Raw genomic sequence first — 26,984 nt, 5'->3', positions numbered from 1 at the left:
ATACAAAGTTAATCGAAGTAACTGGAAAACAGCAGAAATAGAATGTAAAGTTAGATAGTGAAAACAATGCTTAACAGTTATCTGTGAAATTGGCTGAAAAATGTTAAAAACAATATTGTTTAAATCCAAAATTACTTGAAATTTTGAAGCAGTGGATCCAGTTGTTAAATGCTCTGTTAACAGAATAATACTATGCCTCTTTAAAATAAATCAAACAGCAATACACTTTATAAAAACTTAAACTAGTTAAAATATTTTGTGTTTTAATAAATGAAATAAAAAGTGGATGATACCGACTGATTTTAAAGTCTCACCCTGATCATCTTTTGATATGTTGTAAAAACGTTTCCAGTGGTCTTTGAGTTATGATTTTGCTGTTTTTAGCCAACATCAGAAAAACCTGTGTCGTTATAGGAGAAAGTTTCTGCAGGGCAGCAGAAGTTCATTGGTAATTCACCTCTGAGTTGGGGGCGGGACTCTGTTCACAGAGCAACCCCACCCCCCTTCCCGTCACCCACAACCAAGAGCTCGGAGGTCGTGGCCCACCCTGTGTGTTTTCTACGTCACAAATGCGATCTTGTTAAAATTTTCTTTATCTGGTCCTGATTTACAACGATTTGATTAAAGAAATCATCAGAAGTGCAATTTTTGAGATTAATTTTTTTCACATATGTTAAAAACACCAAAAACACCATTTCAACAGAGTGAGTCTTTATGATGTTTGCATAAATTCTAAATTATCCAAAGAAAGTTAAAAACGAACAGCTTTTTATTTACTTGTGTTTCTTATTGTTTGCTGAAATCAACTGTTGATCCAGAAAATAAATCAATATATTCAATGAAAGCTGAACTCTGTGAGGCATGAATCTTCAGTCAGTTCAGTAAAAATGAGGAAAAACACTCCAGAAAAAATTAATAGAAATGAAAATTACAGGGGAAAAAAACTTAATTACAGGCCTAAAGCACAAAATCAGGCTTGAACTGTTTCTCTTGATCTTTTCTGAACCTGAGGGTTAAAATTTCAAAAACCATAGCAAAAAAAACAACAAGTCCTAGCAAGATCACCTTTAACCAGCTGAATATTAAGACACTGGGATCGTTTATTTTTGCATAAATTATGTCAAAGGAGTTTAAATAGTATGAGGAGACTTCTTCCTGGTCTTCTGGAGGAGAAATTCAAAGTGACATAATGGTGTGTCTGGAATCCTTCTCACACTCAGGTTTTTGAGTTGAAGAAGGCAGAGAGCTGAGGGGCAGAAGGTTGTCAAAACAAACGGTCATTAAGACATCCAGGGACCAGAACACACAAACAGGCTGCATGTGCGCCGGTGTGTGACGGGGTGGGACTTTCTCCTCAGACTCCCGTTTGCCTTCAGCTGCCTGCAGTGGATAACCAGCAGAGTCCAGCTCAGCCTGGCCTGGAGGAGCAGCGGATCCAGCTCTGATTGGCTGTTCTGAAGTGTTCTGGAGACCCAGGACTGTCTGGGCTTCCATCAGAGGATAAACAGGCTGAAGGTAAGACGCACAGACACTAGAATGCTGATTGGCTGAGTGACAGACAGAGTACTCTGACAAATACAAATGTTCTTTTTTAAACGTCAGAAACTGCAAAAGAGGAAAAGTGAAACTTTTGTTGGAAGAAAACTCATGGCTGATGGTTTGATTCCTGTCTGCATGCAAATGTCCCATCCTGATCAGTGTTAGAGGCTGCTGAATCTGGTTTTTGGTGTCTTTAGCTAAAAGACAATGTTGCTTCGGCTACTTCCTGTTTTATTTTGGTAGTTTCCCCTCCTGTATACATGACTTCCTGGTTTCTGTAAAGTGCAGTTTTTTTATTGCCAACAGTTTGTGGGTTTTTTTTCACAATCAGATCATGTCATCAATGCATATTTTATTTTTCTGTTTATGGATTAATATATTAGCTTAGTTTTCATTTATAGAACAGATTTACTGTATAGTCACACAAATACAGAATATTTTAAAATGATATTACACCAGTGAATTACAGCATTCTTGCAATAACTTAGTTTTTTTTTTAGAATTAAACTTAACTGCTGACTGAAAACATTTGAGGTTGTTTTTGGATTAACTTCTGGTCAGAATAAAATCCTTCTCCTCTGACTCATGTGAGATGGAAGAAAACGCTGCAGCGGCGTAAACTTTCTTTAGACGTTGACCATAGACGCTGGCGTTGGTGCTATGAAGTGCTAGGAGATCAGAAGCCTTGCTTCCCCTCTGATGGGATTACTGTGATTTCTCAAATTACACGTCTGACCACCTTCAGATTTACTCTGTGATGTCCCATAAACACAGAAAGAGAAAGGAGAAATGTGAGATCCAATCATTCATTTTCATATTCTATAGGCCCAAGAAATAAAAAATAAAGAACTAAAACCCAATTTCAGAATAATGCAAAAGTGACCCAAACATGCTAGAAATCTATATTTTTAAATCCAATCATATATCGATCAGAAATAGATTTTCTTATGAGGCAGCAGAGGATAAACCGAGACGTATGAAGCAGAATCTTAGGCTTCTCCGTTTGTCAATTAACTGATATTAATTTGCACAAACTAAAAAAAACAACAACAAAATCTACTGAGGCTGCAGCGTAAGTTTAAGGAAAACAGAAAACTAAGTTCTCTGAGGTTTCAAAAGTTAAAGTTCCATTGTTTGTCACACAGCGGGGTTTGTGAAATTCTTTCTCTGCGTCTGACCCGTCCACTGGGGCAGCAGTGAGCTCCCGGGCTTGGGAACCATTTGGTGGTTTGACCCCCGATTATCTTTTCAACTATTGCAAAAGCATTCGCAGTAGTCTTTTAGTCATGATGATGACATTTTAAGCCAAAATCTAAAAACTTTTGTTGTTTTCTAAAACATAGTTTCTGCAGAGCGGCAGGAGTTCATTAGAAATTCGCCTCTGAGTTGTGGGCGGGAGAGTTAGCACAGAGCAACCCCTACCCCCCTTCCTGTCACCCACAAACGAGAGCTCTCTGTTTACACGCTCTCCCCCTATCTTACAGCCTCTCATAACCCATACCTAACATTACCACTGCAGTAATGTTGGAGATATCCAGCCGTACATTTTTGAGCCAAATTCCAGCTCAGACGAGGAAAAAAAAAACGTTCATGGATCTTTTGGACGCATCAGAATGGAGCAGAGCAAGAAGTTTGTGCCCCAAAATCAAACTGGATTTTTTGTCTGCTCCCTATTCACAAGGATTTAAACACAAAAATTCTCTGAAATGCAATTTTGAGCTTAATTTTCTTTATATATGTCCTCCATCATCAGAAAAATGCCACAACAACACGTTGAAAACATGGTTTTCATCTGAGAGGGTCTTTCAAATATATACCGGTAATTCTCAGTGAAATTTTTATTCAAAATAGAAGGATTCACAGGTAAAATTACACTGAGAGGTGATTGGGAATAATTACTGCTTTTTCTGGCTGTAATATTACAAGACTATTTTAATTCGCTCAGAGTGGTCGTTCTTACACAGTGGGCATCAGTTGGGATTTTGAAATGGGACTGGGAAATTTCCTGCCTAAATTCTCTAAACTAAACCACAGTCTGCAATGCAGAACAGTGAAGCTGCAGAAAAACTTTACCCTGGTATTTTGCACAAAATCTTTTTTTATCATATTTACTGTTTTTATTTGAATTGTGTTTGTCTCACTGACCAGTTTTGACCCGCACATGACCTGCTACTACGTATGAGGTTTAGAAAGAGTTTTGTTGTGGCTGGAGCGTCTCTGATGCTGTGGACGAATGACAAACTGCAAAAACAAACTGCTTAGAAATAGTCAATAATTCTTAGTTTTTTCAAACTGAGATTTTAAAAAAAGAAAAAAACGTTGTTGATAGGATTATTTTTTGCAAGACAAAAATAAGACTTTTTCTTTAAACTTGAGTTCTTTAACTTTTTAAGATTCACTTTTTGCAACGACAACAAAAATCTGAATCTGCATTTTCTATTTCTATTTCTTCTGAGTAGAAAACTATTCTTTTTGGATTGTTAGGTTGAATTTACAGGCGGGTGGATGTCAGAGAAGCATCAGCAGCAGCTCTGATGGCGTCTGTGTGTGGCATGATGTTTTGAGACGACAGAGGAGATAAAATGGTCCAAAGGCCTCCTGAATGGTTTCAAACCTGCTGATGCAAAACTTTTGACAGTCGAACTTCTGTAGGCGTCTGAACATCTGCAGATCCTGATCTCTGGTTTGAAACCTCAGGAGGTAAAGTGACTTTAAAACCTTAGTGGTCCTTTAATTCTCCACAAACTGCAGGATTTTGATTTCTATTTGTGAAACTTTATCAGATTTAACTCTGATAAACTTTTTGATGATTGTACTGCCAGTGATCAAATAGTACATAACAGATTAAAGACATTTTTTATAACAGTTCTGGAAACTCTCTTCCTGACACATCCAGTGTGTTTTTTCCTAAATTGTTTTCTCTTTCCGTGGAACTTTTCCAAACCTGGATCGGTGGAAGTTCTTTTTAAAGCAGGATTTGTTTCGCTCCGTCGCTTCTGTTTGGATCAGACTGGGAGCAGAGCTCAGACGGGTCACTTCAGGTCGTCCTGTCGGTCGTTTACCTTCATCAGCTTTTTTAGATCTGACAGGTGGAGCTCCATAACAGCAGATTTGATAGAAAAAAAAATGTCCAAAGAAAACACAGATTAAACTTTCATGAAGGTGGTGTTAAAATGACTTGAAATAATCATGAGGCACTGCGGGGGGCGGGAACAGTTCCTAATGGTGACCATGAGAGGGCAGCAGAGGCCCTACTGGCTCCCTAGAGTTGGTGAAGGGACTTTTAAGTGAAGGTGATGTGTTTGTGGTCTGCAGGGACAGACTCAGACCTCTGAGGGAAAATTGGTATATATGTTTTTTCATCATAACAGGATTACAGCAGGTCTGCGATCTCACAACGTTGATGTGACTCCAAACAGGAGCCAGAAGAGTAATGGTTATGATTGTGTACGTACAATGTCAAAGCTCATTTGGAGAGAATGAACTGTGCTGCGTTCAGGGTCCCGCAGGAAAACATGATTGCAGCTGCAAGCTCAAAATTACTGCAAACTCTACAGAAGAGCAGTCTTAAAAAATAAAACAGTTGTTTTTTTGTTTTTTTTTTAACCAAAAGTGTGCTCTGATAAACCTCAGAAGATCCAACTCATTTGCTTGAATGAATTCACATTTCCTCCTGAACTTCCAAATAATTGGGTAGACTTTAGACCACAGGTCTCAAACTCCAGGCTGTGAGGGCCCGGGTGGAGTCAGACACCTCTGGCTTGAACTAAACCTCAAAGAACCTCAGATTTTTTTTTCACCCCCAAATTTACTTACTAACAAAGTTGAAAATCAAGACATATTTGCACAACACAGAGAAAAGAGAAACCTGCCTTTCTTCTTGCTGTTTGGGAGTTTAAAGCTACGTTTACACTGGGCATGTGTGGCGTGTTCAAGAACACGCTGAATGTGAGGTTCTGTACACATTTTTAATAATTCTTTTTTATATTTTAAAAACCCACATTTTTCCTTCTTTTTACTGTAGAAGACATGTTTTCTTCTAAAGTTCCCGTGTTGTTCTTCTACCCGATAACCAGCGCATGTGCTCACAGTACAGGCACAAAATGCATTCATTAATTTCTCCTCCAATTTTCCAACGGCTGGCACCTCTGTGAATCAAAAGATCCGTACGTCTCTACCAAATCCAATGCCCTGATTGGTCAAAGTTCAACTTGTTTAACTTTCAATACGTTCTGTGGCTGCACATTTTGTCTGTAGAGTCCAAAAACAGACTTAAAAAGCTGTGTAGCGATGGACATGAGAATGTTGAACGCAGAAGCCCAAAACACGCATATTCAGGTATCCATAGACTTTTCTTGGCAGACGTTGCTGTAGCCTGCGTTTCCGAACCTAGTGTGAACGTAGCATTGCGACTAAAGCAGCAAAGTGCTGCTTTAGTGGTGACCTGCTGCCTATTTTCCAAACAGTTTCTCTTTCTATAGTTGGGTACCAAAGATCTGCTTGTATTAGAGAAAGTGGTTGCTCTTTATTTTACTAAAGTATAGCGATAAAGAGGCAGCCCTCTTCTTCAGCTACATCGGCCGTTAATTTTTTATTCATTTTGTGTTTTTTTCTTTGAAAATACAACAATGTTCACACTATTTATTAGATTATTGAATTCTAAGGCTTAAATCCTTTTTTTTTTAAATGGTTTTCATACAGGCGAATTGTCACTATTTATTCTTAACTGAGGAACAATAAATGAATTCCTCTAGTCCGTTTACTTGTTTATGATTCATTTTAAATTTATTTACACCAAAGATCTTTGGAAAATATTTTCATTAATTGTTTACGATGACAATTGAGTATTGAATATTGAATAGATATATATTTGTGTGTTATATTAGGTTTTTAAAGAGCTGCTCTTTTCAGTTACCATGGCAATGAGGATAGAGGAGGCCATTCTGAAACTTCATAAACAAATTGAGGAATAAACCAGAAAAAAATCCCTGAAAGAAGAAGAATCTATTAAACTTAAATGACAAAAGTCAAACAAGACGTAATAAGTTCAAGATAAATTTTAAAAAAAAATCCTGCCCTGAGTGTTTATTAATTTAGATTGGTTAATGCTCGCCGCCTTCTTTTACTCAAATGTAAAATACATCTTTAGTTTTCAAAGATAATTTAAAAAAAATGAAAATAAAGTTGATCCTCCTGTAGTTAGAAAAACGTCTGAATATTTAGTCCAAAGCAAAACGTGTGTTTTTTTAGGCTATGAATGCAAGCTTGTCTTTATTCTGATGTCCAGTTTGTCCTTTTCTGGATTATTCTATTGAAATGGCTTGTTGGCATTTTTAAAACGTCCTTCTTAATCATATTTCTATTTGACTTCACCAAGATGGCAGCCCAGCAGTTAGAACCATGTTTGACATTAAGGAAAACACATTGCGGCTTTGTCAGGAATATTGTGAAGGAAAAGCGAAACGTTTCTTTGGACACAGAAACCTAAAGATATTTATCAGCAGCAGACATGGAAAGCACGCCATGGTTACTGTGAACCTAACCGCCATTTTGAATCAAACTGGTGTTTAAGTTTGACGCTCTTTATTTCCTTTTATGCTGCGAGCTTTAAGGAAGCGTCTTCCTGCTGCTTTGGCGAGGCCGGCTCTCTGTCCTTCATTCAGGCGCATTTCTGCAGCGTGGAGGGTGAAAGCGGCAGGTCGACATCGATCCAATGATGGAGGGAAAACAGAACCCTGATGATCAGAAACCCTTTTTTTTTTTTAGCTTTGCAATTTTTCTCTGAGGGTTTTTTTTCTTTTAAAGTAAAGGGGTTATTCTTCTTGAGTTAAAATCTCTCTCAGATTTTTTTTTCTCAAATAAAATGTAGCTTGGACCTTTCGGCCTCTACAGCAATGTGTGGAACATCGCTGTGACTCCTGGGATCAGAAATGCAGGTTTCCATTCTGTCATCGATCTGCCGCTAGCAGCTACTCTTCTTTACAGACTCCTCCTCTTTATTCTCAAATGTTCTGATTTTACAGAACAATTTAACGACGTATGGCAATTTTCCCAACAAAGAACCTCAAAAAGCTTTATTCAAATCCAGAACAATAACAAGCAGCAGCTTTTGGTCCTTTGTTAATAAAACAATGAAATCTGTTATCATATTTAAAACATGCTAGTTATTTACCTCCATTTATTTAGTTTATATCGTCCTTAAAATACGACTCGTCAGTCGCCTGTAATGACACATTATTTGGTGAAATCAAACGTTTAATGCAGCAAAAATAAAAAAAGGAATAATTGATGCTTTCATTTTATTATTATTTCTAAACATTATCGGGAAACGTTAAAAAAAAACAAAAAAACAGGACAATCCTGCATCTTATATTTCACCAAATCTTTTTACAGTGTTGGAGGAATCCTTGATTTAGTTAAGAGATGCAACCAATTAATAAAGAACTTTTATTTGGTCTCTCAAAGGAGATCCGCATTTTTTCTAGAAATTTATGAAATCGTTATTTGTGTAACGACAAAAAAATGACGCACAAAGATTTACAATTAAAGAGTTTTTAAAATTGTTTTTGATACTGTTTTCAAGCTGTCTTGAGTCCAAAAGTGTTTTGCTCGTTAGAAAATTGAAGGTAAAAAAAAATGAATAAAATGTATTAGCTAAAATCCATTTTAAATATTAAAAGACAACCACTGCAAGAAAAACAATAAAATTAAGTAAATTATGTCAAATTTTTACCAGTCTGGCTGTAAACGCACAACAAAACCCACCAAAAGACAAAATCTTATTTAACCAAAAGTAAACATACATAAATAAGTAAAAAAGACATTTTTACAAATTTTATTTGATGTGAAAAATTATATAGCTATTATATTTCTGAATCTATATAAAACACTGATTCTTTATTTATTTATTTTAGAAATCAAAAATGTACAGACAAAAAAATTATGGGGAATAAACAAATAAAATCCCTCTAAATGCTATAAAAACTTTAATAAACACATTAATTACTGAATAATTTTCAAACCACTTAAGTAAAAAATTGACTTGAAATATTTTCCTTTTTTTTCATTGGCATTTATATGCTTTTTATTTGCTTTGTGTGTGCGGAACAATATTTATCAATAATAACTTCTATATATTCTATAAATAAAGAATATTTCATTTCCAGCAGTCCACTTTTAGCAGCTTGGTTTTAATGGAAAGTAGATTTTTTTTTACAAACTCTGATCAAGTTTTACCGTCTAAAACTTTTAGTGTTTATTCAAACTAAAGTGAAAACATTTAAAACTAAATTATGAAAAAAAAAAAAAGAATGCATTCAATAAAAACTATTGTCCGTCAAGTCTTAAAGCACCCAGTGACTCTTCTTTTGTCTTAATTTAAACTTTGCAAACCTTTATTTTTAACTTTAAAGTTTACAAATTACTTTTTTATGTGGTAAAAGTCAGGGCAGGGTTGAGTTAAAATATTAGAATTTCTTTTTTCTGACAAAAACTGGAAATAATTCTAAATTGATTACATTTATCTTATTTTACAAAAAGACAAAGACGCTGAACGTCTCATTCTGACGTCACAGTTTGCAGGACGTCACATGTCCATCAAATAAGTAAAGTAAAAAAAAAAAAAAAGTTTGTGGATGCAGCCTACCTCACATGGTTACTATGGTGAGGTAGCCATGGCAGCGGCCATTTTGTGTCCTGGAAAAGGTTTCTTTTCATCCAAAGTGGTAAAACGTCTGCAAACTGGAAACTTCTGTGTCCAGCGTTGCCTCAGCTCCATCTGAGGCCCAGGGCCCGACACCTGCGCAGAAAACCCTCCCAGAGAGCGGCTCGGACCCCCAGCAGCCCCCCCTCTCGGTTCCCTCCCGCAGCCTCCATGCAGCTGACGAGCTCTTTGTTGATGCTGCAGCGGCGGCCATCTTGTCTCATTAACTGCAGGGAAATTGTGTGTGCTTCAGGGGAGGGGGTAGGGGGTCGGAGTAGGGGGGGCTTGCGTGCAGAGGCTTCATCCATTGTTTGGCTCAGTTCCGTTTCATTAACAGTCCGTTGGTGGTCGGGTCCACGCTGGTCATTAGGGGGCTGGTGTGACTGGAAGTGGGGCAGAACTCTTCATACATGCGCCGCTTTGTTGTTCACAGGAATGACGCGGTTACCGACGGTAACGAGCAAACTTTCATTGCATTCTGTCCCTTAAATCCTAAACTCCACACCAAAAGAAGCGTTGGTGCAAACTCTGTTCGGCTTTTGAGGTGGAAAGTCCCAAAGACGCAAGAACACAACAGAAAAGGTTTTTTTTTCATGACTTAAAGCAATAAATGAATAAACCACACCATGAAACTGTTGTTTTGACCAAAGGGTGCGGCTGCCTTGTGAGGCTTCTGGTCAACAGGGGGCCCACTTGTTACGTCCCACCCCTCCAGGCCCAACAGGGAGATTCTCATTTAGAGTTCAGCATTGAACGAAAAAACTCTTTTCACATTTATATTCATTATAAACTGTTTTTTTAAATCAATTTATCTAAAAAATGGGACAAGATGTAAAGGCTTTGATTTGTCTGAATCCGTGTGGCAGATTTTAATCTACGAGTTAATTCGGTTGTAAAATACATGTGATCAATGCCAGAGTGGTTGGAACTTTATTTAGTGCTCAAACTTATTTTAAGTTATAAAAGAGCTCAAACAACTTTAAAAAGAAATTTACAAGAAAGTTTGATTTTTGCTAATAAAATCACATCTGAACTAAGACAGAGCTGCCACCATGAACATAATGAAGGAATTTCAGGGTCTTTATTACTTTAAGACCATAACAAGGTTTCAAAGTTTGTTCAAAAAATGATTAGACATAAATGTCAAAATGCTGCATACACAACTGTTTACCCTCTCGTTGTCTTGTAGTTAAAAAGAGATCCACTGCCATGTTCAGTTGTAAAGAAAATACTTTCTATGTTTCAAACTCGAAACTTTTCCTAATTTCCTGATTCTGTCATTGGAAAAACTGATGCTTTGATCTTGTTTATTCTTACATGGGAGCTTTACACCACCAAGGTACAGAGATTGTCTTTTGAGTCATTTTTGAATCATAAACACATTTGAGCTCCAGAAAGAGTTCAAAGGCCACACTCAAACACACCTACATGCACACAAACACACAAATTTGAAATTTCAGATTGTCAGCAGTTTTTCTTCAATTCTATATAATTAATTCAGAAGTAATAACTTCCCAACTTTATATAATAGCCATAATAAACCTTTAGTGTGTAAAAGTTATGACAGTTGGTTTGTGTTTAAAAAAAAGTGTAATAATGTAGACTGGTTATTGTCTTTTTGTATTGTGTAACAAAACATATGATAAAACATGAATTAAATTGGGTTGAATTCATAGGAAACAATGAAGCTTCATCATAGGGTTGTGCCGATGGACGATACCATCGTGATGGTTGACTGACATCCCAATGGAGAGACACCATCGTGATGCTACGCCCCCGGCACGCTGCGAGTCGACACCATAAGACGCGGTTACATGTGCAAAATATCTTGATGGGATCAATGGTCGGATTAGAATCCAACCGTGTAGAAAAACTTTTTCAGATTATAAAAAACATTCACATGGGTCACACTTTCGGTCGGAATAAATCATTCGCACATGCGCAGCAGTGTTTTTAAAAACCGGAAGCGAAACTTAGTTCCGCCGAGCGGCTACATATATCGTTAGCTCGGTTATTTTATTATTATTATACAAGATGATCTCCTAAACGTGCTTTTATTAATGTTACGGTTATTATGAAGCGCCTGTTCGCTCATCATTTTAATCCGTGTGGTCAGTGCTTCTTCTGTTGAAAAACGGAGCCGGAAGCCAGGATTAGCAGTATGCTAACACGGGCTAACAACATTAGCATGAACATAAATCCATGCGTGAAACGCTACAATCTGCATCTTGGCTGCACGTAAATATGTGGGAATAACATCAGCCTTTATTTTGTCGGGACACGACTGGAAACACAAATGTTTGAACGGTTTCTAAGGACTGAGCGGCCTTTCTGCTTCGAAGCTTACACACTGCGTTAGCTAGCGCTCCAAGCTCTGCCCCGACACACACTTTTACCGGGAGACCCGCTTCTCCTAAATTCCGGTTGCTCTTTCACGCAGAGCTCCAAGACGGATCACAGTCCTAAATCTCCCACACGTAACAAAGCATCCTTACTTCCCCTAAAGTCTCTGCTAGAGACACGGTCGCTCGCTCCACCGGTCTAAACAAACGCAGGACCGGACCACCTCTTTTCTATTTTGTTTATTTGATTTTTTTTTAAAGTCACTTCCCTCAGTTTAGACTGGATCATCGTGGATGAGTCATTATTTGGGAAAAAAAATAAATAAAGTAAAATGTTGAATGGCAATTATATAAACATAAGATCGAAAAATTAAGAATAGCCCCCCCAACGATATCATCGTCCATCCCGATGGTTGACTGCAAACATCGTCAACTGCCAATTTAGGGGACATCGCCCAACTCTACTTCATCATGCACACACAATACATGTTAGGTTTTAAATTTTCATGAGTTTTTTATTGTTTGGGGGGGGGTTGAGGGGGCTTTGGTAATATGGATAAGTTTTGACCTGTGGGACAAGGGGAGTACGCGGAAAATAAAGATGGCACACAGGTTAAAAATACAGCCTGCTGATTCATTTGGAAGTTAAACAAAGTAAAGTATTGAGATGACACACAGGTTCAGTTTGGGTAAAACTGGGAGGATTATCCCCCCAACTCTGGAGGAATCACTCAACCGTCACGTCTTTCCAGGTTTACATCGTGTTTGAGAGAATGTCCTAATAACAGTTTTAACTACAAGACAATAACAGAAGTAAAATCCACTTTCTCCATCTGTGCTAAATGTAGTAAAAAAAACACAAAGGCTGTTTTTTTTTTCCGTTAGAAAGAAATGAAAAAGTTAGTTGTTTTCAAATTGGGATAATCCCACAGACTTTTTCAGTCCCATTCTGATCATCTTTTGATCTATTTTAAAGTGTTCCCAGTGGTCTTTTAATTATTATCATGTCGTTTTAGTCAAAATATAAAAACCTTGTGTTGTTTTCTTGAACATAGTTTCTGCAGAGCGCCAGGAGTTAGAAATTTGCCTCTGAGTTCATTTCTGATGAACAACTTCTGATTAGAAGATTGCAGCACCACCCCAAGACACTGGACCCCATTGTTCCTGATTAGTGTGTGAATGTGTGAGCGTGGGTGAATGGGACCATGAAACACTTTGGGCCTTTCACGAAGGCAGAAAACCGCTACATAGCTTTGCTCCATTTTTAACAGAGATGTTTTTTTTGTGAGCCTCTTAGTCTGGTTGGTTTGGATCCAAAGAGAAACACAAAAGTCAGACTACATTTTGGAAGCTGCATGTCCAAACAACTACATACATAACTCTGCATCGGAAACCCAAGCTATGTTCACACCACCCTCAGCAATGCGCGTTTATGAGACCACTTCCACTGAAAAGTCTAGTGCACATTCAGGACTTCGGCATTCAAAACTCTTGTGTTCACACTTCAGCCTTTTGCTGACATGCACCACTTAACGTAATGAAAGTGTTGTGTATCGGTGTAAAGCTGACATGGACAGCTGCTTTTCTCTGGCTTAGAATCAGCTGATTCACATTGATTCCCTATACGATCAAGAGTTACTGTAGATCAAAGAATGTGCATTATTTAGGTGTCGTCTGTGATATCTCCAGTGTTAAAGGGTTAAAGGTGCAGATGACAGAAACTTGCTAGTTGTAGTGCTCATCTCCAACACATTTACTTAAGGGATACTTTTACTTTGACTCATTCTAGGCCTCTATTGACTCAATGTCCCAGTTACTTTACTACTACTATTGTGTAGCACTGACTTTTTCTTATTCTCTTTGGCTAGCTGCAAAGTCTGTCTGCGTTGTGGTAAATGGGCCGGGGTTCAGTTACACGTGAACAGAGACTGTCATGGTTTTAGTTTGTTGTGTCTTGTTTTTCACTTTAGTTCTTGTCCTGTCTTGTTTGGTTCTGTTTCCTGTTTTATTTTGAAAGGTTTCCTGTCTTGTCATGTCTTGAGTTTTACTTCCTTTGGTCCCCATCTGTCCTGATCGTGTTCACCTGTGTCTTGTCTGTATATAAGTCTTGTCTCTGCCTTCCTCCTGTGTTGGTCCATTATTCCTGTCTGGTGTTCATGTCATGCCATATTGCATGTTTCTCGTCACGCCACGCCACGCCACGCCACAGTGAGTTTTTGTTTTTTGTTCTGACATCCTGCTCTGCAGCGCTTTTTGTTTGTTTTTTTGGGAATTAAACCCACTAGCCCTGATCCTCATGCCTCCGCCTAGGGATGGGAATCGAAGCCCCATGAAGCTCTCATGGGGCTTCGTGTAAATGTGCCAGAAAAATGAATGAAGCATTTGGGGCTTCGAAACCACACAGAACAGCGGCATCTGGTGGCAGACAGGACATATATCATCTACTCCACTAAGTTCCTTGCCCTTGTAACACTTCAGTGTGGAAATAAAACAAAGACGATGTTTGAAGATTTGTGAGAAGTGCTTGTGTTACATTGTGAATGCCATGTATAAAGTGAGAATGAGTGATTGTGAACCAGGGTCTAACATGACTGGGTGGGATACATGTTATAGATTTTTATTTAAAAACAGAATTTTCTCCACTGTGCTGGGCTTCAGCCTGTTTCGTCTTTGGCTGACGATTTCGCCAGCCTTGGAGAAGATCCTCTCACAAGGCACAGATGAAGCTGGTGTGCATAAAAACTTCATTGCCAGCTTGTAGAGATGTGGGTATAAAACCTTGTGGGTAACCCAGTATCTCAGTGGGTCCTGAGTCCTTGGGATGTGAGGTTCCTTTAAGTACCTAGAAGGACATTAATAGCCTATTGTCATGCACCAGTCTAAAATGAGCAGAAGTTATGATGAGGATTCTAATCTTTACTGTACCTCTGAACCTCCACTGTTGCACTGGCAGTTGTGCTGGTCACCTGCTGTTGAACCCCCACATGCCTGTCCAGCAGGGCCCAGAGACCACCATCTTCCTGCTGACTTGAAGGACCTTCTCTAGGTGGCGACTGTGGCTGTGCCTCTGGAAGTAGCGCCTGCATTGTTGCAGCACACTCTTTAGTGAGTCGCTCTATGGCCGTGTGGGCAGAGCCTTGGCTGCAGAACCCCAGCTCTTTAAACCTTGGGTCCAACAAGGTTGCCATTAACAGAGCAGTGACCTTCTCCAGAGCTGAAAACCTCTCATGGAGATTGTTCTTCAAGTTAGTGGCCAGTTTTTCACCAAGTGGGTGTGTGATCTGACCACACCTGCTTGAGATGTAATGTTTCAGCATTTTGACCATGGGACTGACTTTGGATGCTGACACTCGTTTTTCTGTCGAAAGCTCAACTGTGGCCTCTTGAAACGGTGAAAGAATGCTCAAGCAGTGGTGTATGGCCTGGTAGTCCTCTGAGGTGAGTGGAGGAAGGTCTGTATGGAGGGTGGCCAGAGCTGCCCCCAGTGGCTCTCTCTCCTTAAACAACCTTTCCAACATATTAAATGTGCTGTTCCATCTTGTTTCCACCTAAGATAAGACAGCAAGTACATTTTAAAGGAGAGAAGAAAGTAACACAATAAACAACTGCAAAAACATGTAAAATCTTAGATTTAAAAAAAAGAAAATGTTTCACCTCTTGTATTAATTTGTGCTCTGGCCTGGCCAGCTGTCGCTGCATCTCTGACAGCTTCTCCTTCGCTGTGGTGCTGGATTTAAAAAGACCGACAATCCTACGCCCCTTACTTCGGATATCCTCTAGTTCAGGGGTTTGGGCAAGGGACTTTTTCACCACCAAATTAAGCATATGTGCAAAACACATTATGTGCCGAAGCAGTAATATATTAGCACATGCAACCATGTTGGGAGCACAGTCTGTAACCAGGCCTGTCACCTGGAAGAAAGATTACATGTTCACAAATCATGTATATTAGGTATTGGGAGGCCATATTGATGAATGATTTTGTACTTTATTGATCTGGCTCGCACCTTCCCTTTAATTCCCCATTCTTCCATGAGAAGATTTTTGGCCTCAGCCAAGTGAGCTGCAGTGTGGGTTTGGGGAAACTTCAGAACCCCCAAGACCACAGAGGCCAGCTCCACCTAGAATGAACAAAGTCAAACTGAGATACATAAACCAAAGCATTGCACAAAGCAGGGGATACCTACCTCCTCGGTGATAAAATGGCATGTTACAGCCAAGTAAGCGTCCATGTTAATGGATGTCCACATGTCTGCTGTAAGGCTGACAGCAGAGGCCCTGCTAACCACATCTAAAGCCTTCTCCTTTTTGGCTTTGTACTTCTCCTCCACCATTGTCCTCAAGGCCTTCCTATTAGGAATTATGTAGGATGGGTCCAAAAGGTTGACAAAAGCCTAATAGTGACAAATAAAATACAGCTTATTATGTACACAAAAACATAAATAATGTAAATGCTATATAATATTAGCCACCTTACCTTGAAGCCTTTGTCTTCAACAATTGAAAATGGTTGTGCATCCATTACAATCATATCCACCAATGCAGAATCAAGTTCTTGCTTTCTTGACACTGCAAAATATACATATGAAGAAAAAAAAAAATATTAATTGTAGAAGCTGAGCCTCAAACCCGGAATCTCAGCATTCACATGTCACTGATTTTTCCACTGAGCTATCTGTTTCAGTTCTTAGTGTGCCATTAGTTGGATATATTCTTATTACCAATACAAGGTGGATTGAAGGCTTGATTTGCCGACTGCGGAGTTTCAACATGATGAACGGAGCGGAGATGTCGCATCATGGAGGATGTACTATCATTAAATGCAAATTCATGTTTGCAAATCAAACATTGCACCTAAAAAAAAAAAATGGAAAGAATAAAAATGATTCCTTTCAACTGACAGACATACCTATAAAACTGACATAATCAGCAATGGCTACTAATAAAATAACGTTAAAAGTGTATTACCTTATTTGGATAAATCAAGTTGAAATGATCCCAAGCCACAGAACGTTTTTTACCGGGTGCCATGACGTTGATTCTTACGATACACGGGAAACAACAGAACTGGTCGGGAAACGTTGTTTGGGATTCATCTGTATTTATAGACAACAGCGCGCCCTTCTGATCAAACACACCTGAGATCTGAAACCTGGTTCAGGTGAGTGATGCATTTGGCGCGTCATACGTCATCAATCACGTGATCTGCGCTGGTTGACACACGCTTTGAAACATTGTGCCGAAACACTCTGTTTCATGAAGGTGAACCGCGCGCCAAAGCCCCGTGTCAAACGGGCCATCCCTACCTCCGCCTCTGCATCTGGGTCCAACCGGCTCTCGAGCCACCCTCCACCGTGACAGAATGGACCAACCATTTTTTCAGGACCCAGCAGAGCGGGACATGAAGCTCCTAGAGGCCTACTGCCAGGAAGCCGAGCGTACGAGGTCTTACTGGGTCTTTGACCAGGCCCAGTTTACCTCTTATGCCTGGAGTGGGAGACACCTGGACTTCACAGGGAGCCATCTTGCCCTGAGGGGGGGTCGTCGTCGCCGCCGTCCCCCACAGTCACGTTCAGTGGTGGTCCGGGATGCACCACAGCCACGTTCAGTGGTGGTCCCGGATGCACCACAACCTCACCCAGTGGTGGTCCCGGACGCACCACAGCCATGTCCAGTGGTGGTCCCGGACACACCCCGACCCGTCCCGGCTCCCAGGGGGTTGCCGCCTGCACCCCGACCCGTCCCGGCTCCCAGGGGGTTGCCGCCTGCACCCCGACCCGTCCCGGCTCCCAGGGGGTTGCCGCCTGCACCCCGACCCATCCCGGCTCCCAGGGGGTTGCCGCCTGCACCCCGACCCGTCCCGGCTCCCAGGGGGGTGCCGCCTGCGCCCCGACAGGTCCCCGCTTCCAAGGGCATGCCTGGACCTCCAGCCGGCTCCACGCCCGACCCGCCAGAGCTCGACTGCTGGCCCGACCCGCCAGAGCTCGACTGCTGGCCCGACCCGCCAGAGCTCGACTGCTGGCCCGACCTGCCAGAGCTCGACTGCTGGCCGAACCCGCCAGAGCTCGGCTCCACGCCCGACCCGCCAGAGCTCGGCTCCACGCCCGACCCGCCAGAGCTCGGCTCCACGCCCGACCCGCCGGCCGAGTGCTGGCCCGACCCCATGCCGGCCGAGTGCTGGCCCGACCCCATGCCGGCCGAGTGCTGGCCCGACCCCATGCCGGCCGAGTGCTGGCCCGACCCCATGCCGGCCGAGTGCTGGCCCGACCCCATGCCGGCCGAGTGCTGGCCCGACCCCATGCCGGCCGAGTGCTGGCCCGACCCCATGCCGGCCGAGTGCTGGCCCGACCCCATGCCGGCCGAGTGCTGGCCCGACCCCATGCCGGCCGAGTGCTGGCCCGACCCCATGCCGGCCGACTGCTGGCCCGACCCCATGCCGGCCGACTGCTGGCCCGACCCCATGCCGGCCGACTGCTGGCCCGACTCCTTGCCGGCCGACTGCTGGCCCGACCCCATGCCGGCCGAGTGCTGGCCCGACCCCATGCCGGCCGACTGCTGGCCCGACCCCATGCCGGCCGAGTGCTGGCCCGACCCCATGCCGGCCGAGTGCTGGCCCGACCCCATGCCGGCCGAGTGCTGGCCCGACCCCATGCCGGCCGAGTGCTGGCCCGACCCCATGCCGGCCGAGTGCTGGCCCGACCCCATGCCGGCCGAGTGCTGGCCCGACCCCATGCCGGCCGAGTGCTGGCCCGACCCCATGCCGGCCGACTGCTGGCCCGACCCCATGCCGGCCGACTGCTGGCCCGACCCCATGCCGGCCGACTGCTGGCCCGACCCCATGCCGGCCGACTGCTGGCCCGACTCTATGCCGGCCGACTGCTGGCCCGACTCCATGCCGGCCGACTGCTGGCCCGACTCCACGCCTGACGACTCCACGCCTGACGACTCCACGCCTGACGACTCCACGCCTGACGACTCCACGCCTGACGACTCCACGCCTGACGACTCCACGCCTGATGACTCCACGCCTGACGACTCGGCCCCCCGGCCGTCCTCCGGACCTGCCTCGCCAGGCGGCGCGGCCGTCCTCCGGACCTGCCTCGCCAGGCGGCGCGGACCCCCGGCCGGACTCTGTGGACTCTTATGCCCGTTGAAGTTTTTCCTCTGGGCATCCCCCCCTCAAGTGACTATTGGAACCTCGGAGCGGTTCCTTGGGGGGGGGGGGGGGGTACTGTCATGGTTTCAGTTTGTTGTGTCTTGTTTTTCGCTTTAATTCTTGTCCTGTCTTGTTTGGTTCCTCTTCCTGTTTTATTTTGAAAGGTTTCCTGTCTTGTCATGTCTTGAGTTTTACTTCCTTTGGTCCCCATCTGTCCTGATCGTGTTCACCTGTGTCTTGTCTGCCCTGTCTGTATATATGTCTTGTCTCTGCCTTCCTCCTGTGTTGGTCCATTATTCCTGTCTGGTGTTCATGTCATGCCACGTTCCTTGTTCCTTGTCTCATGCCAAGTCACAGTGAGTTTTTGTTTTTTTGTTTTGTCATCCTGCTCGGCAGCGCCTTTTGTTTGTAATTAAACCCACTAGCCCTGATCCTCATGCCTCCGCCTCTGCATTCTGGGTCCTACCGGCTCTCAAGCCACCCCCGCACATGACAGAGACAAAACTTACATTTTTTTGTCACTTACATATTTAAGCAGTGAAATGTATGGCATAACTGTCCAACAGAGCACAGGCCTAAAAATGATAAAAGTTAGGTGACAGAGTATGAAAAAGACATTTCAATAGAAATCTGTGAAAATATCTCCAATGACTTGTCACTCACCTTAACTATCAGAAGTTTTCATCAATTTTGCTTTTTTCTACTTAGAACCGAAAAAAACAACGTTTGTTTTGAGAGGACGTGGATGAGTGAGAGTCTCCTAAACATGTCCGTGGTTGTGTTGTAACAGCAGCATCACTGTTAGCGGCACGCGGTCTCACCAGTGTAGTGTTTGTGTTTATTTTTGGCCGTGTTAGTCTTTTCTTGCCTCAGAGGACTCATCTGTTATTTCTTGGCCCACAACTCTGTTTAGAGAAGACATGCTGTGTGTCATCGCGCCCGCCTGTGTCTGTTTGTTTGGAAATTTCTGACTAACTTCATGCGTTCTCATCTGCCTGACTGCGTTTCTCCACAGTGACTCTGTGTGGGAATAAATAAATGAGGTTGTGAGTCTAATATTTGTGCATAAGTAAGCAGCTGTATGTGTGGGTGTATGTGTGTGTGTGTGTGGGGTCTTTTTGAGAAAAAAGACAAAATGTGGAGATTTTGATGAAATGTGATGGGGTGGTGTGTGGTAGAAACCAGGAGCCAAAGATCGGTTTATCTTGATTGTTCCTGCACGTAAACATGGTAGTGGGAGCACCATGATGAGGAGGTTGTTGGGTGGATGCTCATTCCTGGTTCTTCTGTATCCCCAACGTCCTTAATCTGCATACTTGTAATCAGATACAGAATTCCAAATTTCAATGCAATCCTTAACTATTGATGAGCAGCAAATGGGGATCCAGAAAACTTTGTAACGATGCTCAGGGTCCACTTTCAGCAAGTCTACAGTTAAAGCAAGAGATACAGGATTAACACCAAAAAAACATTCAAGTTTCAGGAAGACTTTCGGTCCACAGCAGGGGTCGGCAACCTGGGGCACGCATGCCGTTTCTCCGTTTTCCCTTGTGCAATATTTTTATGAAAGCAATTTTTTGAGTTAATGCCAAAATAAGTTTAAAAAGCTATTTGACCTGCTGTCTATAAATTCAATGAAATTTCAGATATATTGGAAATGGTTTTGTATTTCTTTGTATTAGAGTTTGCATTATACTTGGCGATGGCACCGTTGTTACAGAGAAAATTTGGAATCGGCCCTTCATGTCATAAACACTGCTGATCCTTGGTCTATAGCTACGTTCACACCGCCCTCGGCAATGCGCGTCCAAGCGGCCACTTCCAGTAAAAGTACATGTGAAGATGAGTTTTGGTGTTCAAAACTAAGCTCAGTTACGTTTCATATCCGTTTTCGGGCTCCAAGTACAAAACATGCAGACATTGTTAATTAAACCAGGTCAAACTTTGCCCAATCAGGGACTCAGACTTGGTAGTGACAAATAGAGGGCTTCTCTTTTACTTCCCGGCAGTGTCAACTGTTTTAAAAATGATAATGGAGGAAAAATTACAAAAATTAAGATGAGTCGTGTGTGTTGGTTTCAGCAGCAGTGTGGGTGCTTGGAAACTTTGCATTTATGTGAGCTGCAAAAACAAGAGACAACTCTTAATGAGGAGTGGCCTGGAGCCCCACAGCAGTAGAGCAGCGTGGCACAAGGAAGCAACACCGCAGGAAAGAGGGGCTGGAGGATAATCCCCTAGAATGACTCACATAGAAGATGCTGTTCCTGGGTACCTTTGGGATGGTACTGACTTCCACAAATGTGTGGAAAACTAGGACAAATGAGCCGGACATTTGTTGGAGCATGCTCAGTGTGGCCGTTCTGGAACTAAAGTAACATCAAGGTTATGTTTATTTTTTTCCCCTGTTTTGATTGCCACTCTAGCTTAAACCATAAAAGAAAAAAAAAGGCACTAAATATGATACAAAAGAACATAAAAGACAAATAAGGATCAAATGATTTCCAAAATACATTTTCCTTCCTAATTTGAGAGACAGACATGTGATTAATGGTGAATGGACTGAAGCATAATGCTTTATTTTGTCTGATAATCTAAATACTGAAGCATCTGCTGACTCGGCATTTTAACTTTAGGGGAAGCTTTTTAAAAATGCCATAATAAATACTCAATATTCAAATCATAATTTGTTTTTTCTTATCTTGATTATATCTAATCATATCTATTGTCTGAGGCAAGTCTTTCATTGAATCGACTTGAACCATTAAAAATAATTTCAAAATTCATCACTCTACATTAAAAGTAAATGGGAATCTGAGCTCAATCAAAAATTTACAGAAGAAGACTGGTTTAAAATGTGTCTCACACAGTGTTCTTCTACCAGCTCTCAAATATGGAAGGAATTTGCATGGAAGAATCTTACACGTTGTTTTATAACGCCCCAAATCAAACGCAAACAACTAAAAACTCCACAGTCTTGTTGGAGACAATGTGGGAGTCAGGAAGGGAATCACACACACATGTTTTGGTCATGTCACAGACTACAATCTTTTTGGAAGGCTGTAACAACTGTTATAAAGAGTGTTTTGGGATATCATCTGCCAAACGAATTTACAATTGTGTATCTAGGAAACATTGAAGACTCTGTATTGAATGAAGATCTTTACCTGGTAAGGATATTACTCTTGGCAAGCAAGAAAGCAGTGACAAAAAAATGGCATAAGGTGGACCCTCCTGGAAAGGATGACTGGGTGAGAATCATATGGACAATTTACTCCATGGAAAAGTTGACGTTTCAGCTGAAACTAAAGTTGGACATTTTCCAAAAAAGATGGGAGAAATGGTGCCAATATGTGGAAAACAACTAAAACTCTAAGAGGATTTTGGAAAAAAAAGAGAAAAAAAACACAGCCCAACTGTTGCATATTATGTTTTTGTTTTTGTTGTGGTTGATTACCCATGTTTGTAAACACTGACAACTGGAAAAACACTATAAAGAAATAAAGTTTAAAAAAAAAAAAATAATAATAATAATAATAATTTCAAGATGAAAATTGATAAAAATCTACAAATTGATTAAATCAATCTTGGGCAATACCATTGATTATACCATAGATTGAGACACGGTTGATTTATTTAATGATGTGAAAATGACCGACTGCATCACAGTGGACAACACATGTGTGATGACAGCAAAACTGATTAGTCCATCATTCCAGTCCAATGTGTGGAAACACTTTGAATTTAGCAGACATTTGACCATACTGTTTGCTAGAATGTTCTCATAATTTTCCTTTGTATTACTTTGATGTGGAAAAACAACAGTGGCTGAACTTTAGGAAACTTAAATGTAAATGGATTTGCCATTAATTCTTCTTTACATGTTTGTTTGTACACTTAATTATCTTGAAGAAATCCAAGGAATCTGGAAAACTTCACCTGCAATGTTCAGTTCCAGGTATTTCTCTCTGAGTCACACTGGTTGAAGTCTTGGCTAAACATATCCTGGATGGATTGTTGGTCAATGAATCGGATCATCAACCACAAATTATTGTATAAATCGTTGTTGAAATGAATTGTTGCACCCCTTCCTATCAGGCTTTTCATTTTCCAATTTATATGTTTATTTGTGTGAGTTTCAGTTTGCATTTTCTTTTGAATTGTGTAACACTTTTACTCATTGTGATATTTTCCTCCACCAAACAGACAGAAATGCACAGACTTTTATCATGACTGTAAACATTCTCACTTTCGTACCTTTTTGCTAACAATAGCGTAAAGGAGTGATCTACATTGTGACCTGCATTGACAGTGTGAAGCTCTTGATGAAGGTTTCCAGATGTGTTGGTTTGTGTTAGTTTGGAGCAGCCAGCAGCTTTGGATTGTTAAAGCATCTGATGTTCAAACAATGACCAGAGTCACCGAGTCAGAGATTTTGGTACAAACCCTGAATGTTCTCTATCTCTACTGGGTTTGCCTCCATGTTTGATTTTGTATGAAAACACAAAAAAATCTGGAATTACATGAAAATCATTACAGGAATTATTCGGGTGAAACAATTGTGTTCGTCAAACATGATGCAGATCAAACGCTGGTGCCCTTTGACCCCTCAAAGGAATGGCGTAATCCTTTATCTCAACATTGGAATGAGCCAACGCTTGGCTTGGTGGGCTTCGGTGAACCACGTTAAGCTGTTGTGTGCCATCGCGTCTCACAGGGATTACTAGCAGGCGAACCTCGTGTGGAAGCTGAGAAGACATGCATCAGATTAGAGCTGTTTTCAATCGGATGGAAATTAAAGAGACAACAGAGGATAAAGCACTGCTGTCAGCATCTTCTCTGGTGTTGATCAGGAAGACACAATCAGAGATGGTTGTAATTAATCTGTATGTAAAGCACCTCCTCTTCTGCTCACTCTCTAGATTTTTTTTTTTTTTACTGCAACTGGTTTTTGTATGATTTTGTTTTTCTGAGGAAAAGTTAAAACAAAACACCCACTGAAGCATTTCATCCCTCTGTCTTACTTTTATGAAGCAGCCTTTGAGATCATTGACCAATGTTTGGGTTAGAGTCCCACAATCCATTTCTGAACTCTCTGTTTTCCTTTTGGGGGCCATGAGGTTGCTGGAGCTTCTTTTGGGCAAAGATGGGGTACACCCTGAACAGGTCACCAATCTGTCACAGGTTCACACACAAACAGATCATCACCCAATGGACACTTTAGAGACTCCTATGAAGCATGTTTTTGGACTGTGGGAGGATTTCGCCCAGAGAAAACCCACGTGTGCACGGGGAGAACATGCAAACTACCCACAGAAAGAACTCAGCTGGGATCTGAACCAGGGTCAGTTCTGCGTGAGGTGAGAGTGATAATCACTACACCATGCCCCTACTACCATTACCTTTCCTATCAAATTACTAATAAAAATGAGTTTATGTCAGAAACACGTGGAAGAAGGAAAATATGAGGTTACAGAAGTTATCTGTTAAAAAAAGCAAAGAAAATGACTTTCTTTTATTTTATACCTTTTTGCATAAATAAATATTTTTTGTAATAAATCCAAGCAGCTCTTCTGCAGCAAAATGATTTGATCATATTTATAGTGACATTCCAAATGAATACACCTCACACACCTCTGCAGTTTGAGATTTTTAGGATTCCAAGAAAGAACCTGATGGATGACGATGATGAAGATGATGGAATTTTGAGACTCCACCCACAGATCAGCATGTCATTTTGTAGCAACCATGTTTAGAGGGTTTTTGTGGGGGTTTATCTAGGTCTGCTTTTTATTGGACGTAATATTTGCTCCGGAAACCTCTGACTGAATAATAGTAAAGGAATAGAGTTTGAGTATCCGGAAAGAAGAAAAACAAACTAAAATCTAGAAGTTTATAAATCTTTGCGAGCGGCATGGTTGACCCACATCGAACATGGATGGATGAATCTATGGATAAAAACCCAGTCCAGAAGATTTGGTGGTGGAATACAAGAAGAAAGCTGAACCATTAGCCGCTGCACGGCAAGTCCTTGAATTGTTTTCCAATATCAATCTGCATCAGTTTCAAAGCCGTGACACTCCCCTGCAGAGTGGTGAACTCCACAGCTCCTCTGTTCTTGAACACACTCATCCAGGTCTACACTGCTGCATACTACACTCAGCAATGAGTGACGTATGATGATTTCTGTACAGTATGAAAAAGATCAGCTGCCTCATTTGCAATTTTAAAGAAAAGGAAAAACAGCGACTAATTTTGCAACTTCTATGTTACATAAGGAAACTCCTTCTGCCTTTGCTTGTATACTTTCCTTCAGCACTTTCCTCTGCCGTGCGATCCTGACCTGATTTTTTTGCTTGCCTTGTTCCCCAAATGTTAGTTTTTTAAATCAAAATCCTAAATTGTCTTTAAGAACATCATGGAAAACTAAAAAACTGGTTTGAACCACATCAGAGCTGGTTTCTTTTGGTGGTACTCAATTGTAAAAGCTCAGCTGACTGTGAATCATTAACATACGTTTGAAAATGTTTTTAAGGATAAATGTGGTGGGGTGCACGGTGGAGTAGTGGTGGTGTAGCTCTCGTCTCACAGTGAGATGATTCTGGTTCTGGGAATCTTCTTGTGCATGAATGGGCTTTCTTCTGTAAAAGGCTCTATAGGTTAACTTGTATCTCTAAAATGTCCCTATTTGAGTGTTTGACCCTGCAACAGACTGGTGACCTGTTAATGTTGTGCTCCATCCTCACCCAACAATGGCTGGGATAGGCTCCAGCAACCCCATGACCCCAAAAGGGATCCAGTGGGTTCTGAAGATGGACGGATGGTAAATGTGTTTTTGGGTGTGACAGTCAGAGGATCATCCTGTTTTCTTCCTACTGCTGTTGGAGCAGCGATTCTTCCTAATGGTTTGGTCTGTCCTCAGACTAAAGCTCAAATTTGAGATTGGAATCTGTTCCTGCTGTTCCTGAGATGGATTGAAAGTTTTTGTCATTTTCTCTGGTCTGGTTGTTAAAAAAAAAGTTGTTTACTTACCAAACAGTTTTGAACATTGTTTTTGAGAGTATGACCACAAATAGTGGATGGAAGAATGTCATCTCATCTGGAGGCTAATGGTTCACAGATGTGGCCTTCGTTTTCAAAGGAAAGGCTCCAAAACACTGCAAAAACAGGCCCCAGAAATAAGTAAATACAAATCTTAAAATTTGAAAAACATCTGCTAAATAAGTCAAAACAAATCTGCTGATGGGGTGAGAAAAATGGTCTTACTGAGAATTGTTATTTTATAGAAAACTTAGATCATCACTAAGACACATTTTCTTAAACTAAGATCTATTTGCTATTAAAAACTTTTCTTGATAAGATTATTTTTTGCTAAACAGAAAAAAAGACATTTTGTCTTGAAACAGAGGGCTTTTTACTTTTTTAAGATTAAGTTTTTGCAGTAAAAGGACGTCCTTATGGTCCAGCACAGAAAGGCAAATGGAGTTTACTACTGTTGGAGGAAACTGTAGATATTCTGCAGGAAACACTTTGAAGTGCGATAGAACTAATAAAATAATAATGAAAATCCAGTAGACTAGAATCTATTATCAACTTTTTTATCCTTGAGGTTGCAGTCACATTTAATGAATGATTTCACCTCCTGATGGAAATCAGGCAGGAGAAACCTGAGCCGGTGGAGCGTTGGGCTGATGTCCTGTCAGCGATTATCTCACGACTCCCAGCTGCACTTCACATCACATGAAAGACTTCATCCTCCAACGATTCAGGAGGATGGAAAAAGGTTGGAAAAGGTTTCTGAGACTCATATACAACCAAAATGTTCAGTAACATGAGGTGGAGGACAACTTTGAGGTTTTTTTTTACTGGTTATCAGAGTGTTGTGTGCGTCTCAGTTTGAAAGAGAAGCAGCAGAGACTCATCCCTTCTTAACAGACCATCAACATGCAGTAGAGCTGAAGCCACTTTTATGGAAATGAGGAAGATGAGTGGATTCATGCCAAACCAGTGGAGATTTTAGGAAGCGAGAAGATGATTTTTTTCTGCTGATGAGAAATTTGGATCTTTGTCCCCACAAGCCCCAAACTTTTAGGTTCAAAAGCTTTCCCTGCTAACGTTTCCCCATCATGCCCCTCAACAGTGTTCGAATGATGCTGTTATTTCTATCAATTCTCAGTGTCAAACAAGTCAAAAACAATTTTAGACCTAGTTTGTCCCATTGTGAACCATAGCAAATGAAGATTTGGAG

General features: G+C 41.3%; 1 protein-coding gene and 1 long non-coding RNA gene across 2 annotated transcripts in view; one reads left to right on the top strand and one right to left on the bottom strand.

Annotated features, from left to right (window-relative positions):
- The first annotated feature begins 1,391 nt into the window (after positions 1-1,391).
- Positions 1,392-26,984, top strand: part of LOC144984119 (uncharacterized) — a 62,813-nt gene continuing 37,220 nt past the window's right edge. Inside the window, exon 1 of the long non-coding RNA XR_013647783.1 lies at positions 1,392-1,515. This is a non-coding gene — a long non-coding RNA (uncharacterized LOC144984119). The remainder of the gene's footprint in view (positions 1,516-26,984) is intronic.
- Positions 14,185-16,952, bottom strand: LOC111948787 (E3 SUMO-protein ligase ZBED1-like). Its single transcript, XM_023963428.2, has 7 exons — positions 16,305-16,952; positions 16,061-16,152; positions 15,771-15,977; positions 15,591-15,704; positions 15,238-15,495; positions 14,509-15,131; positions 14,185-14,425 (listed from the first exon to the last, which is right to left on the bottom strand). The coding sequence occupies exons 1-7, from the start codon at positions 16,381-16,383 to the stop codon at positions 14,191-14,193; spliced, it is 1,608 nt and encodes a 535-aa protein (XP_023819196.1). The 5' UTR covers positions 16,384-16,952; the 3' UTR covers positions 14,185-14,190.

Source organism: Oryzias latipes, chromosome 15 (genome assembly GCF_053564925.1).
Source record: "Oryzias latipes strain Hd-rR chromosome 15, Olatipes_Hd-rR_3.1".
In the NCBI taxonomy this organism is placed as follows: domain Eukaryota; kingdom Metazoa; phylum Chordata; class Actinopteri; order Beloniformes; family Adrianichthyidae; genus Oryzias; species Oryzias latipes.
Note: the sequence above shows the minus strand (reverse complement) of the source record. Positions and strands in the feature narration are given on the sequence as shown.